Below are 14901 nucleotides of genomic sequence, written 5' to 3'. Positions count from 1 at the left end.
TACATTCAAAAAAACATCACAAAATTTTAGTAGAGCGAGTTCGGCTAAAGGCAGATTCAAATTCGAGTCGATTTGCGTCAAAACTTTCTGCCATGCCTTTCCTCTACACTACTGACACTGTTGACAATCCAGCATTTTCCGTAATTTTGTCAGGCCCAACCAGACGTCATTGGACAGAGTTAGTTTTAATAGCCTCTGCCAATAAGGCAGGCTGTTTGCACTTAATGTAAATAGCCACTTCTGTAAGAAAAATATTTTTTTTTTTGCAGTGTCAGATAAAAACAATGTCAAACATCATTGGTTTTCACATGTCTTGTGACCAAAAGTCACAGGTGTCATATTTGATTATATTTTCCATGAATATTGTATAATAAAATAATTTGTAATTACGTTACTTACTGTGCTTTTTAGTTTGCTGCAAAACATAAACTTTCCATACCTAGAGATCCAGCATTAGATTGTACTTACCATGAATTGGGTTGTGTCCCACGGAAAGCGGGATGGCCCGGTTCAGGTTAGGTCCGACACCATGCACCTGCGTGTGAGTGTGGTAGTTTTTCTGTTGGAGCATAAACTTCTGTGTTTTGCTCTGATGCATCGTCATTGAACCTGGGTTTTGCACTCTGCAAGATACACGTTAAAAACAAAAATTGTCAACATTTTACTTTACAGTGTTTTTTTTACCGTCACATTTTTCCCCACCTCTCTGTCTTTCTGTTACAATGGTTTACATCCATAAATAAATATCCATAAATAAATATAATAATTTTATTTATTCATGTATTCATATTTTAATGTATGTGGTTTTCACTTTTGATTAAATACCTGCTCAAGGCCATATGGAAAACCACAGTACCCTGAACACACAGACATGCTTCTGGTTACATGTAAATGAAACCAATCTTGCAACATACAAAACACGTCAAGCGTCACATAAATCACATGAATGAAGGATTTTTCATTATGTTATTTTGACATACAGTTAAATGTCATTTGTACAAACACCTGGACAAAAATCAATCATAACACATCACAGCATAGCTCTCTCTCTCTTTCTCTCTCTCTCTCTGATGCAACCATAGTTTCTCTGTAAAATCCTTCAGTTTTCCTTCCTATCTGTGAATAACAATAAAGTTCACTGGTCTTACTTATGAAACCCATTAAGAATTACATGTGTGCAATAGGGCCTACACAACTGAGTTAACTTTTGAACAGTCACTTCGTATTGCGTAGCTATACGCAGTGGGAAAACTCATTTTTCTCGATTTACTGAAACCTATAAGTAAAACGCATTTGCAGCTGCAGAAAATGCACATCCAAAGGCGCGGGCACAATATTGCGCATTACACGCAGAGCTAAAGAACATAGATGCCTACCTCGTGATGACAAACCAGATCGAGCTACTGAGCGAGCAATACAAAATATTGTGCAGTGCCTGATTGTGGAAGAAGACATTGGCTGCATATGAAGAGTTCAGATGCAAAAGCCTCTAAATGCCATTTGAAATCTTCTTCTTTAATGATGATTTTTATCAAGCTTGTATATTTAAGTTTAGTGGTTTCACTTAAATGGCAATGATAATTACCTATTAATTGTTATTTAAGTGAAATTACTAAACTTAAATATACAAGTTTGATAAAAATCATCATTAAAGAAGAAAATTTCAAATGGCATTTAGAGGCTTTTGCATCTGAACTCTTCATATGCTTCCTCTGGGTTACAATAGGACTGCATGGATAAACTGTATTTTTAATGACGTTACAGCTGATGAGGTAAAACATCGTCCGTCTGTTCGTTTCATTTCACTGAGGATTGTTTTGTAAAAAAGACTGGATTTGCAGACCGATTAAGAGTAAAGAACAGTGCTGTGCCGTCTATATTGGATCTGACAGGAATTGTGCAACACACGGACTCTGGGTCGAATCATTCCAGTTGCCATTTTACAACATTGGACGTTTTCTAAACAATTTCCCCCAAGTGCATCAATGGGTAAGTTGAAACTCATTATAATATGCAAAACTGTTATCCACTCACAGCAGTGGGCATTTACCTTCAAGGTCCGAGCGTTTTTCAGGTAAATTCAAAACTTGGGTACAAAATAGCCTATTACTTATTCATTTTGATGTTTTTGAATGCAAAAACCAAGCGAACGTCATAAGTTGACCTCAGACAACAATATAATACAATTTAAAACGCCAGTTCATGACCCCTTTATACAAGACTTCAGCCTGAGCGAGCATAATCTCAGTGGATAACGCCTTCTCAGCCGTTTTCTCCTGACGCCGTCTCACCTGTGGCTATCCGGCGACAACTCTATATTCTTTCTATAGTAATATTCTGGGTTTGTCTGTGGTGAACGTACGCCGGCCACGTCTCCACGTCTCCACGTCTCACTCTTTCCTGCTCAATCAGTTCTTCGGCCCTGTTCGAAGTAGACTGCTTCTACGGGGCCATAACGTAAGATACAAGGTAATAGAGCCTTTTATACATCATCGTGTTTCTTTAGAAATAAACAATGGACAAATGGAGTCTTTAAATGCCTCAGATGTAAAGTTATTCGCTGTCAAAGTAACACCAAAATGAATGAGAGTCAATGGAATGCTAACAGCAGGTGAAGGCTTGTAAGCCAATGGCGGCCCCCGGGGAGACTTCAGTTTCCGGCTGATGGATTACCCTCTTGCTAAAACACACTACGCGTTCGCGGCTAGCTCTCCCTCAGGACGGCAAACCACCTCATGCTCATGCGCGCCCACGTTTTCTTCCCTCGTCGAGCCTCGACGGAAGAAGCGCGCTGGTAGAAGTTACCGCGGCGAACTCTCTTTAAGACACAAGAAAGCTACCCCGCCCTCTGTTTTGCACATCACACAGAAGAGCGTTTTCTAACTGAAATGTTCTTTCATGCGCTTGCCCGTTTCCTTCCCTCATTGAGCAGCGATGGAAGGAGCATGCGTCTATATCTCTTTACGACACAACCCTTAAATTCTGTTCATCATGCCGTACACTATCACTGCAATCAATGCGCCCGCTACGAAGCGTGCCACAGATAGTCACTGCTCTAAATCCCGTGACACTTCTCACAGCTCCCCGTTCATTTCAGGTAGCTGGGGATTTTATTATTGTAAATAGGCCCGCAACAGTGAGCACGTTTTCACGGCAAACCAAATAAAGTACAAAAAGTGTTTGTTTAAAAAAGAAGCACACATAGAACACATAGGTTCATGGTCCTCCTTCACTAGGCGGCCCCTCCCCTGTTGTAACACTGACTCCCCCACACGCAAATGCCTGTGCACTCAGTCAAACACTTAATGTATGCACAACTGTGCATATCCCAGGCGTCCAGAAAACGTGCCCTCGGCGAGTGGTTCTTGAACCCATAGACGGTCAGTCTGATATGGAAGGTGTATGGCAGAGCCGAAAAATCGAAAAAACCGAAACCTGTTCGCCTCGAAAAACAACACCCACTGCAATATGTTCTTCTCGAAGGACATGGACGCGTTGGCCCACGTCTGGCCCAATCCTGGTATGCTTTCCCCCCCTTCTCGATGATTCCACAAGTCATTAAACGGGTCAGAGAAAGCGAGTGCCCAGTCCTTCTGGTGGCTCCTCTCTGGAAATCCAGGCAGTAGTTTCCGTAACTGGTTCAGTTATCGGACATCATGGCCTGTCCTGAGATGAGGAAATACCTCCACAATCGGGTCAAAGGAACGATGTGGCATCCACAGCCCGATCTACTCCATGTGTGGCCCCTAAACGGGTATCTGCAGACACTCAATGCGCTAGCTGTGCACCTGCAAATGTGGTTTCAGTAAATCAAGAAAGGAGTTTTCCCACTGCGTGTAGTTACGCAATGCTTCGTTCCCTAACGCCGGGAACTGAGGTTAGGTGAATAACCAAGTAGTTAGCATGATACGTGACATGATGACCTAAGCATATGACTAGAGTATTTTTTTTTTTAATTTTAATTTGATTATACTTTTACACATTTCAGTACTGACTAAAATAAAAGTAGAATTGCCATCTAGAATTTATTTTATTTAGTTTGTTGCTTTCATCCTATTCTTTTATTTAGGAAATGTATTCTGATATTGCTTTTTTGTAGTCATTGTTCACTAAATGTGGAAATAAAATAAAATACAAATAGTACATAGTACATAAAACACTTAAACTTAGAAATGTTGCCTTGGCAAGTAACTGAAATAAATAAGTTGAAGTACTAGAATTGCAAAGTACTAAAATTACAACTAAAATCAAAATATATTTAAACTATACAGAAATTAGATAAGTGATACTAATAAAAAAATATAGCTGCAAGCAGCCATTACCGGGGCCAAGCGCAAGAAGCGGCAACATATGCCAAAATGGCAAGGAGTGGCAGACCAACTGCAGCAAGGAGCAATTAAGGGCATTTTGAGAGAACTTTGGGCAAATGGCTAAGAAAATCACATAAACATTAACTTATAAGATGATTTAATGGGTTATCACTTTCGAACAATAGGTGGCGCAGTTACGAAATAGATGTGATGTGGTCAGAGTGAGGTGAAAATGACACATGCAAAGTTTGGTGTCAAAATGTGAAGGCATTGCAGAGATAAAGCCTAAATAGTAATTTTGGCAGCATGCCTGAACTTTGATGCTGTGGTATACGAAAACGGTTTTGTCTATCATCGTGCAATTCATAACTTTTAGTCGGCACCGTCTGGAGATGATACGATTCAATTTTCGTGAAAATCGGACAAACGGTCTAGGAGGAGTTCGAAAAAGAAGGTTTTTCAAAGAAATAAAGACGGCGGACAGGAAGTTTGGCTGATTATGGCAAACCTGATATCTATGTTTTCAGCATAACCCAAGGAATCTATTAAGATCAGTTTCATTGCAATAGGCAAATTTATTCAAAAGTTATTAGTGTTCTCAGAAATTATTTATAACTTTTGACCAACAGGTGGCGCTGTCTCAAAATCTTTTGAGTACCTTCAGGGCATGCTGCTTATGGCACACACTGAGTTTCGTAATGTTATACCAAAGCATTTATTTAGTATAGCATTGTATTTCACAAAACTGTATTGAAGTCAATGGGAATTTCACGTTTTGTTCTATTATAGCGCCACCAAGAGGCTCAGTCCCACAATTTTTTGTGTGTGTCCTCAGAGTGAACCCATACATATGTGTGTCAATTTTGGTGAAAATATCTCAATTCGCTTCCGAGTTATAAACATTTATATGAAAAAACACGTAAAAAATGACTGACACATGACTTTGTTTGAATTTTACTACCCCTTACTATCAATATTTTCGCATTTGGGCATTAGCGTATAGTTAACAAGCTATGATTCCGTGTTTCTGACGGTGGTTTCGTCTCGATCGGAGCAGCGGTTTCAAAGATATCGCCACGTGTTTTTTTCGCGCTAAATCGCTATGCTACGCCATCCGTGAGACGAAACCCGACATATTTGGTATCGTTGGACTCGGCAACAATTCAGGACCTCAGAAAGATGACTCCCATGAAAATAAGTGTACCACACCCAAAGTTATAAGCGTTTGAAGAAAAAAATTCACCACTAGGTGGCGCTGTTTCGAAACTTCTCAGGCTCCTTCAGGGCATCGTACTGATGACCCATACCGAGTTTCGTAACAATTCGTTCATGCGTTCAAAAACTACAGCATTTTAGCACATAATTCAAAATGGCCGACAGCCAAAATGGCCGATCTGGGAAAATTGGATATCAGTCGACTCGGCATGATGCCCTGAATCTAACAAGATGAAGTTTATGATTTTTGGACAAACCGTTCAGAAGTTACGAGCAAAAATAGCCATTTTTCATATCTCCGGACCACTAGGCGGCGCTGCGCCGAAACGCTGCATGTAGCCTCAGGTCATGCTTGTGATTACATGTACCAAGTTTGGTCTGAATAGGATGAAGCGTTGCGGAGATACAGCCTTACGTCTGTTTTCGCAAGCGTTACGTAAAATTAGTTTGTGCGTTTATCAAAAACCGTTAGGCGAATCATCTTGAATTCCATAACTTTTTGTCAGCACTGCCTGGAGATGATCCGGTGCGATTTTGGTGAAAATCGGACAAACCGTCTAGGACGAGTTCGCAAAAGTACGTTTTTTAGAAAATTCAAAATGGCCGCCATGTTTTTATGACGGAAAATGACGTCATAGGGTGCGATCGAATCGGCATGAGCTCAGGAACAAGAGGAAAAAAGAATTTTGTTGATAGGCCTTACGGTTCAAAAGTTATTAGCATAATAAAAGTGAAACTTTGGACAGTTGGTGGCGCTAAAGGGAATGAGTTAGAGACACCAAAATTGGTGTATTTAAAGTTGGGACTGTCCTCTATCAGAATGTCAAACCAAAACAACTTTCCCGCAAACCGGTCTATGGGCTGCCATAGACGCCCAGTCGGAAGAAGAATAATAATAATAATAATAATAATAAGAACCGGAACAGATACAATAGGTGCCTCCGCACCTTCGGTGCTTGGCCCCTAATGACAAAAGCACACAACAAAACCCACTAAAACAAACTAAAATGAAAACTGAAAATATAAAAATAAAAGCTAATTTATTTTCTAGGTAGTCAGCTCACTAGTTTCTTTGAAAGATTACACAACACAACGTCAAAACGAAATAGAACTCTGTAAAGGGATTACGGATCCTGATAATTATCAGCTACGTCTGTGTGAAAGTATTGAACATCTTGCTAATAAAGAGACAAAACACAGCACACAGCTGTGAGGAAACGGATGTGAAATGTGATATGTCTTTCATACATCTATTAAGATGAAGAAAACGGATATGGTCAATCAGAATCACAGCTGGGATGCCTCACAAGACGATGACACACAAGACTAAATCGGTCAGCATCTCAGAATAACAGCACAGACCTCAAATCTGTCTGGATGGTGTCTGTATCTTTAGGGATAGTCCACCAAAAATAGGTTTCGGTTCCCATAGACTTACTGTATTTTTAAGTCAATGGGAGCTGAATCTGTTTCATACAGGTTTGGAACGACATGAGGATATGACAGGTATGTTCTCCTGCAACCAACCTGCAACCGGATATCACAAATTTTCGATGACTGAGCAGTGACGTGAAGTATCAACTACCAATGGGAGCGCAGGCACCGCTTTTAGTGTAAGACAGACTTTAGACAACAACAAGGCAACATGTGTGGACAAAGTGTAAACAGCATCTGAGCTCTGATCAAATGTAAGGAGCACATATACAAAAACGAGCAAACAAAATGAGAATATTTAGAGGGAAAGTGTAAACAGAGATAGTTTTTCCTAGTGTTCTCTCATCTTGTCTTTCAAGTCTGCATCTCTCATTTGATGTTCCCAGAGAGGTCTCATTTTGAAATGTATGTTTGGACTGCCCTTAAAGTCATGCAATGTGCTGTAGTGCATAGTCTGTCAACCTCTCTCACAGTCTCATGTTTATTTCTGTGTCATGCATGTGTACCAACAGACACAAACAACTTAGACCAGTCAATTTTCTCAGTGTTTATAACTCTGGGGTTGAATAACACAGACACACACAAAGATTTTGTATTCAAGATATAACTAAGAAGGTGAATGCCAACACATTTAGACACACAAGTCAAGCCTTGAGGAAGGCCTAAATTAATTTGTCTGGGGAAAGTATTTAATAGATTCTAGAAGTTGAGTTTAAGCCCTGTATTCAGACCAGCACTACACAAATCTATTTGTCAACACAACAAAAACATATGGTTAGCCTCCACCATGGTTGCTGGGAAAATATGGCCATGCTTGTTCACCAACTAGACCAGTAGTAACCAGCATAAACCATCCTGAACCAAACTGGTCTTTTCAGTAGTAAAAGAAGTTACACCCCCACAAACATAGAACATAACACCCAACAAAAAGCAGACCACACACATAAAAAGAAAGAGCGTAAAATGTACGAGTCTGTTCTTGAACAGGTGAAAAGCAATGAGCTGTGTAAGTGCTTATAAACACACACCATCACATGTACTAAACAGTGGAAGCTGACATGTGGTGAGAACCCCAACAGGAGGAAGATGTGTTTTAAGTTTTTCCACATGACTCTTCCACTCTCTCTCTCTCTTCATCCTATGTACAATTCCCTACATATACAGTAGTTCAGATAATTCATTCCTCCGACAAAAGTGACTTAAAAGTCTCTTAAATGCTACCACTATATACAAACGCATAAAATTACATTTTAAAATATATTACAATTAGGGCTGTCAAACGATTAATCGCATCCAAAATAAAAGTTTGTGTTTACATAATATATGTGGGTCCGCTATTTTGTATATATAAATACACACACATGCATGTATATTTATGAAAAAATATTGTGTATATATGAAATATTTATATTTACATATCATCAGTGTTGGGTAAGTTACTCTAAAAAAAGTAATTAATTACTAGTTACTAATTACAACAGTGTCATTAGATTACTGTAATTACTCTCTTTAAAAAGTATTTAATTACTTTTAATTACTAATTACTTTCAAAACCCCTCAGTCTCAACCAGCTGAATAATACAAGGATAGACATGAATCTGTTTTAATTCTTTTTTAAATAAATACTATAAAATTGCATGAATTATCCTTACACTGACCTAGGCAGAGAAGGTTACATTATAAAAACATACTTACATCAGACAATACATTTTGATGTAAAACCCACTATTGTTTTATGTCTGATCTCATGACATTTCGCACTTTTTTCATGCCTATTTTACAATAATTCATGCAAATTTGTACGAATGCGGTCGTACGATTTAGACACCTCATAAAATGCATACGAATCGCTGTGAGACCGGATTGATCTATTTACCTCAATTACATCAGAAGTAACTGTAATTAAATTACAGATAAATGAAGAGTAATCCCTTAATTTACATTTTCAAGGGAAAAGTAATTAAATTACAGTAACTAATTACTTAGTAATTAGTTACACCCAACACTGCATATCATGTATAGTATATACATGAAGATATTTCTTAAATATATACAAGCATGTGTATAAAATAATTATACAAAGTGCATCCACAAATATTATGTAAACACAAACTTTTATTTTGGATGCGATTAATCACCATTAATCGTTTGACAGCCCTAATTAAAACACAAAAAAACTTACTTGAATTTGTATATTTCACAATATATTTTTGATCAATTAAATGCAGCCTTGCCTTGGTGGGCATAATAGACTTCTTTCAAAAACATTACACCCAACTTTTAAACGGTTTTAAAATATGTCTGTGCATGCTTTAAGGCAAGAGAGCAGAGAGTGATGAATTGAATATGGATATGGGTTGGGCGTGAATTATGCTAATTTGTTACTGAATGTCCCTGCTTATAATCCAGTTTTACTATGAGGGAATGAGCCGATTTAATGTATGAGAGTTTTATGTGAGAAGCTTTTCTACCCACCTAAGTAAGTACACTTGTGCGCAATTACTAATGAATGCACTCAATGCAGTGATGCTGGGTGTTTGGCAGATTTTTTGGGCGTTGACTATAAACCAAGCACTATAACTAATCAAGCCAAAAGCATTTATAATTTTAAAGCCAGTCATGAACTTCCTAATAAGCTGCATTACCAGACTTGGTGTGGAAAGAGCTGTGGGTTTCCTGCACATGTAGACAGGAAAACTGAATTTTGTGAGGGAGGCCAGCTGGCTTAGTGCCTAATCTCCTCCAAGAGGGCTGTACTACACCACGACTGTCTGTCATAGCTTTTCATCAACAGGTGCAAGATCTGGCGGCCACAGCGCTGGGGAGGACATGGGTATCTTTTGTTGTCTCTCTCTTTCTCTCCCATTGCTCCCGGGCTTCTCGTCTGACAGGTGTCTGGAAAGGTCTACCGCACCAAACCCGAGGTGCTTCATGAATCCAGACTCTGGTTCACCGCCAGGCTGCATTTCAGCTTGAAACCAAACAGCACAAGAAACCTAACCAGCCCACCACCTGTGGATCACTGCAACAGTTCAAACACACAAACCCTCTCTAAATACATACAGTACACACACTCGAGCCAAAACACCCACACAAACCAACCACACAACCTATAAATACATTTAAACCTACACACAAACACCATCTATGAACACCCAGATCCTCATTGAAACACCAGACCTACTTGAAACGCTCTCTCACACACACAAATGAGGACAACATTTATAAAAATATCAATCCGAAAGACACTTAGGACTCTGACGTAAAGCCCAAGTACCCAGAACCGCAACCGAGACAGACAGCGCAAGACTATCCCTGACGAGAACCCTCCCTGAGGGACTGACTGGACACATTCAGCGCCACAAAACACATATGTAATATGTACACACCACATTTGATGTATGCATGTGAAATCCAGCATTCTCTTACACTTGTTATTGAATGTTCAGCAGACGGTGACATAAATCTGTGAATACATGTGCAGCGTAATGTAAATCATCTTAAGGAAAGCATTGGGTTTGTGCCCAGATGTACTCTGCATGGCCCAGAATATTTTTTTCAGCATGTTTAGCTGAGCACTCTTCAGGTTATAATTGTCTTCCTGCTCAAATGTGGACCACCATAAGGGATGGAGATGGATGTTTTAGAGCAAAGCACTCTTCAGTGTCTTCAGTGTACAAAACAACATATTTTTTAAAAATTCAACAGGCGGGTTGAACGAATGACTATGACTATTTGACCTTAAAGGGATAGTTCAAAAATTAAAGATCTCTCATTGAATACTCACCTTAATGTCGTTCCAAAAATTCGCTGAAATATGGCCCACAAAAGGAGGACATTTTTGTACATACAATGAAAGTCAATGGTGTTTTGGACCCCACTGACTTTCATTGTATATAGATAAAACCTAAATATCTGAAAAAAAATATATTCTTTTGCACCATCTCAGAGAGTTTTTTTTTTTTCGAAGTAAATTATGCAACAGCTGACAGTAAGCACACCAACTAAAAGAAAAAGAATAAAAAAAAAAATCTAATGTTAGCCAACCTCATTAATGCACAATTTACAACAATTTGGAAGACAATTTTGACAGTTTGGGGGGAATAACTTTTTGGTTTTTTTGAAGAAAAATAAAATGAAAAAGTCAATTAAAAACATTCTGTATAGTCTATTTTATATATAGTATTTATAATATAGAATTATATTATAATATATTATAGAATATAATGAAATATTTTAAATTTATAAGTTGCTTGCAATTTAATTTGAGTCTGTAATGTACTTTCATTCAGAATGCGTCTAAAGCTCTCACAGATCTAATCAAACTATTGCCATTTGCCTAGCAGCAAATTAAAGAGATGCAGCAATATTAACATAAAAAAAAACTATATGGCACTGTGAGAAATGCATTTAATATGTTAGTATGAAACTACTTTAGTATTTCCTTTTAATATGAAATGAGATTAGCAGGCGAGTAGTTAACTGAACAAACTGTGGGGTCTGAATTCAAATATCTCAATAAAAACCACAACAAAAGAACAGCGGGATCTTTTATAGCCTCCACTTATCACTACAGCAGACCAGTAAGAGAAAAAGTTTACTGAGAACAAAGCCAGCCAGACCATTTAGGAATAGTGATCCCAGCTGATTTCCACCCACAGCGTCTCTTCTGGTAGACAGGTTAGATCAGCAAGGCATCTGTTTACATGAGCCGTCTCTGATGAAGAGGAACCTGTCTAAGACTGGAGCTGAACTCGAGCTCGCTTCTGGATTCAGAATGCGCTCAAAAGAGCCAGTCAGCACTCATTGCTGCTCCTGAGGCAATGAAGCCACATATTTTGATTTAAAAAAAAAAATATCACTAATGTTTATTTGCCCTAAGATTATTCTGCGCATGGGGAGCAGGAGTATAATGAGCTGTTTATATTGAAATTTACGACACTGGGCAGAGATTCAGAGTAAATCCTGGTAATATGAATTGTAATTATGGTTTTTGGAGCATAGTGGTTGGACACATGTGATGCGGCTCTGCTCACTTCTTCTAACGTGTCTATTAAAGACCAGCAATATAATAACTTGGAATGTCAAAACTACATATTTTTACAAAAAATATCTTAGCCTGAATGGTCTAAAATAGCATGGTACTTAAAAGAACCACATAAAAATATTTATATATATATATATATATATATATATATATACAGAATACACAGTTCAAAAGTTTGGGGTCGAAAAGAAGTCTCTTATGCTCACCAAGGCTGCATTTTTTTTTTTTTTTGTTAAAAATTGAAATTGAATAGAATTAAAATGTAATATATTCATATGATGAAAAGTTACATTTTCAGCATCATTACTCCAGTCTTCAGTGTCACATGATGATCCTTAAGAAATTTTTGTAATATGCTCATTTGCTCCTCAAGAAACATTTCGGTTACACTATGTATTGTTCTTACTCAAATAACTACTACAGTATTAAATAACTACATTAACCTACTATAAAGTTAGTTAGAGTTTGGTTTAGGGTTAGTTTAACATTTATATTTTGTAACAATGTTATTTTTTGTCCTTGTTGAATAAAAAATATATATATACGAAGAGTTCAGATGCAAAAGCCTCTAAGTGCCATTTGAAATTTTCTTCTAGAATGATCATTTTTATCAAGCTTGTATATTTAAGTTCAGTAATTTCACTTAAATTACAATTAATAGGCAATCTTCATTGCAATTTAAGTGAAATTACTGAACTTAAATATACAAGCGTGATAAAAATGATCATTCTAGAAGAAAATTTCAAATGGCACTTAGAGGCTTTTGCATCTGAACTCTTCATACACGGACCTAAACTTTTTAACTGTAATTTACAGTATATACAGTATATTGACCATAATAATAAACTATTTTATATTTGCTCTATAGTAACTTGTAATGTAGTAACTTAGCAACTTTTGCAGTCCACTAAATTGGAATAGCCAAGAATGCAATTTGTAAAGAACGAACTATATATATTGGAATACTGAGCTACAATTGAATAAAAATGATTAAATTATTATGGAGACAAAGTCCTATGAGGCTTTGTTATAAATTTTCACTAGTTTTACCATTAAACGTTTAATGTGAAATCTATACGTACGGTACGAATCATCTAGCTACTAGCATCTAACTCCACAGCTGCACCAGAGAGGAGATGAGAGAGAGGGGGATGTCAAAAGTGAGAGAGAGAAAGTTATAAACATAAGCTCCAATTCCAGTCTCAACAAAATAGCTGGCGCGACCTCGCACACTGGCAGGCGTGCTGTAATTAAATTGAAAAAAAGATGCAGAGATTTTTTGTTACTCTCTCCCTCTCAATCAAAACTGAACAGCTACATAGATCTGAACTCCCGTGATCTCCAGATGTTGCTTTTTACATCCGTTTCTCTCTCTATCTCCTCCTTCACGCTGTCATCTTTACTTCTTACTGTCCCACTCCGGCATCCTCCTCTTTTCATAATATCAGTACTCTGACCATCTCAGTTTTCCATTTCCTTCTCCCACTTTTTTGACCACTTTGTCTATTCTTCTCCTTCCGCTCTTATCCTCTTGTTATTCCTAGAATCTGGCTGAATCTGCTGCGGTCCCTCCCTCATGCTCAGCGAGACGCTGCACAGCAGCTCTCTTCTAATGAACCCAATGACCCACATCAGGATGCTCTCTTCTATTTCGTCTGCAGATGGATATACAGTATATGTATTTTTGTTTCCTAAACACCAGCAGACCAGATTTAATCACTGATGCATAACATCTCAATTAGCTTCCTAGCTTCCAAGGTCATGCATCATTATATCATGTGCACAAATTCAGGCACAGGTAATGACACTAAGAACCCTGACTCACTACACATTGAGACTATGATGACTTTATTTCCGGCAACATGACAATGTTCTCATCACCACCAGTAACAACAGCAAAACTGATCTCTTTCTGACATTATTTTTTAATGTTATTTAAAGAGGTCATATTATGGTACATGCACTTTTTCAAGTTGCTTGTGATGTGTGTTGGTGTGTATACTACTACACAACCATCATATAATGATAAAAATCTATCCAGTGTTTCTGTTTTTATCTGTTTTAATCATAGACAGTATAAGAAGTGGACAGAGCCATCTCATTGGAACTCCATTGAGACAAGTGAAGCCTGTTTTGGGCGATTTTTTAGAACTTCCGTTCCTGACGCGGAGACTCAAACCGAATCAGAGTTTGACGACGTAGATGTGATGTGAGCAACCCGTTTGTCTTCTAGTGGCTGTGGCATGAGAAATCTGAATCGTTCCCTTACGAAACTTGCAAAGGCGGAGAGTGTGAGTAGCCGTCCATGAGCTAGGAGCAGGAGAAACTTTTGCTAGGTATTCTGATTAATTATTTTGTCATTTGTCTCCACGTTTCCCCGATAGCTTGTCCTCCTGTCCATACGGTAATCTCTCTACTGTGCGACAGAGAGTCGCTTGGTTATGACGCAATCGTTAGCCTACTTTCACAAAAAAACTGCTTCTACGGGGCCATAACAAAACCTACAAGGTAAGGGAGCATTGTGTAAATTGTCATGTTTCTTTAGAAATAAATAATGGACAAAATGGGGTCTTCAAACGCCTCAGATGTAAAGTTATTCTCAACGCCAAAATGAATGGGAGTCAATGGAAATGCTAACGCAAGTGAAGTTCTGCTACAAGATGGCAGCTCCCGTGAGGCTTCAACTTCCGGTCGATGGATTACCCCCTTGGTTTTAATACGTTGTGTTAAAAGGCAGCAGAACAGAGGGGTGGAGTCAGCAAAGCTCATTATCATTTAAAGGCATACTGTATGCACTGAAACGGCGTGCTGGAAACAGAGGTGTTTTTGACCAGATACAATTAGTATCTTACAATATTAATGAGAATTTTGAATTAAAATATATTACAAACTTTT

At 38.1% G+C, this 14901-nt stretch overlaps 1 protein-coding gene across 6 annotated transcripts in view; it reads right to left on the bottom strand.

Annotated features, from left to right (window-relative positions):
• ltbp1 (latent transforming growth factor beta binding protein 1) overlaps positions 1-14901 on the bottom strand; it is an 80652-nt gene that overhangs the window by 49334 nt on the left and 16417 nt on the right. For all 6 annotated transcript variants that reach the window (XM_089120333.1, XM_039669508.2, XM_039669506.2 and 3 more), the window contains exon 4: positions 469-623. In XM_089120333.1, coding sequence (XP_088976459.1) covers positions 469-623 — 155 coding nt within the window. The remainder of the gene's footprint in view (positions 1-468; positions 624-14901) is intronic.

The sequence above is a fragment of the Pimephales promelas genome, chromosome 15, assembly GCF_988280905.1.
Source record: "Pimephales promelas chromosome 15, fPimPro1.hap1.1, whole genome shotgun sequence".
NCBI lineage: Eukaryota > Metazoa > Chordata > Actinopteri > Cypriniformes > Leuciscidae > Pimephales > Pimephales promelas.
The sequence above is the reverse complement of the archived record's forward strand: the minus strand, read 5'-3'. Positions and strand labels throughout refer to the sequence as shown.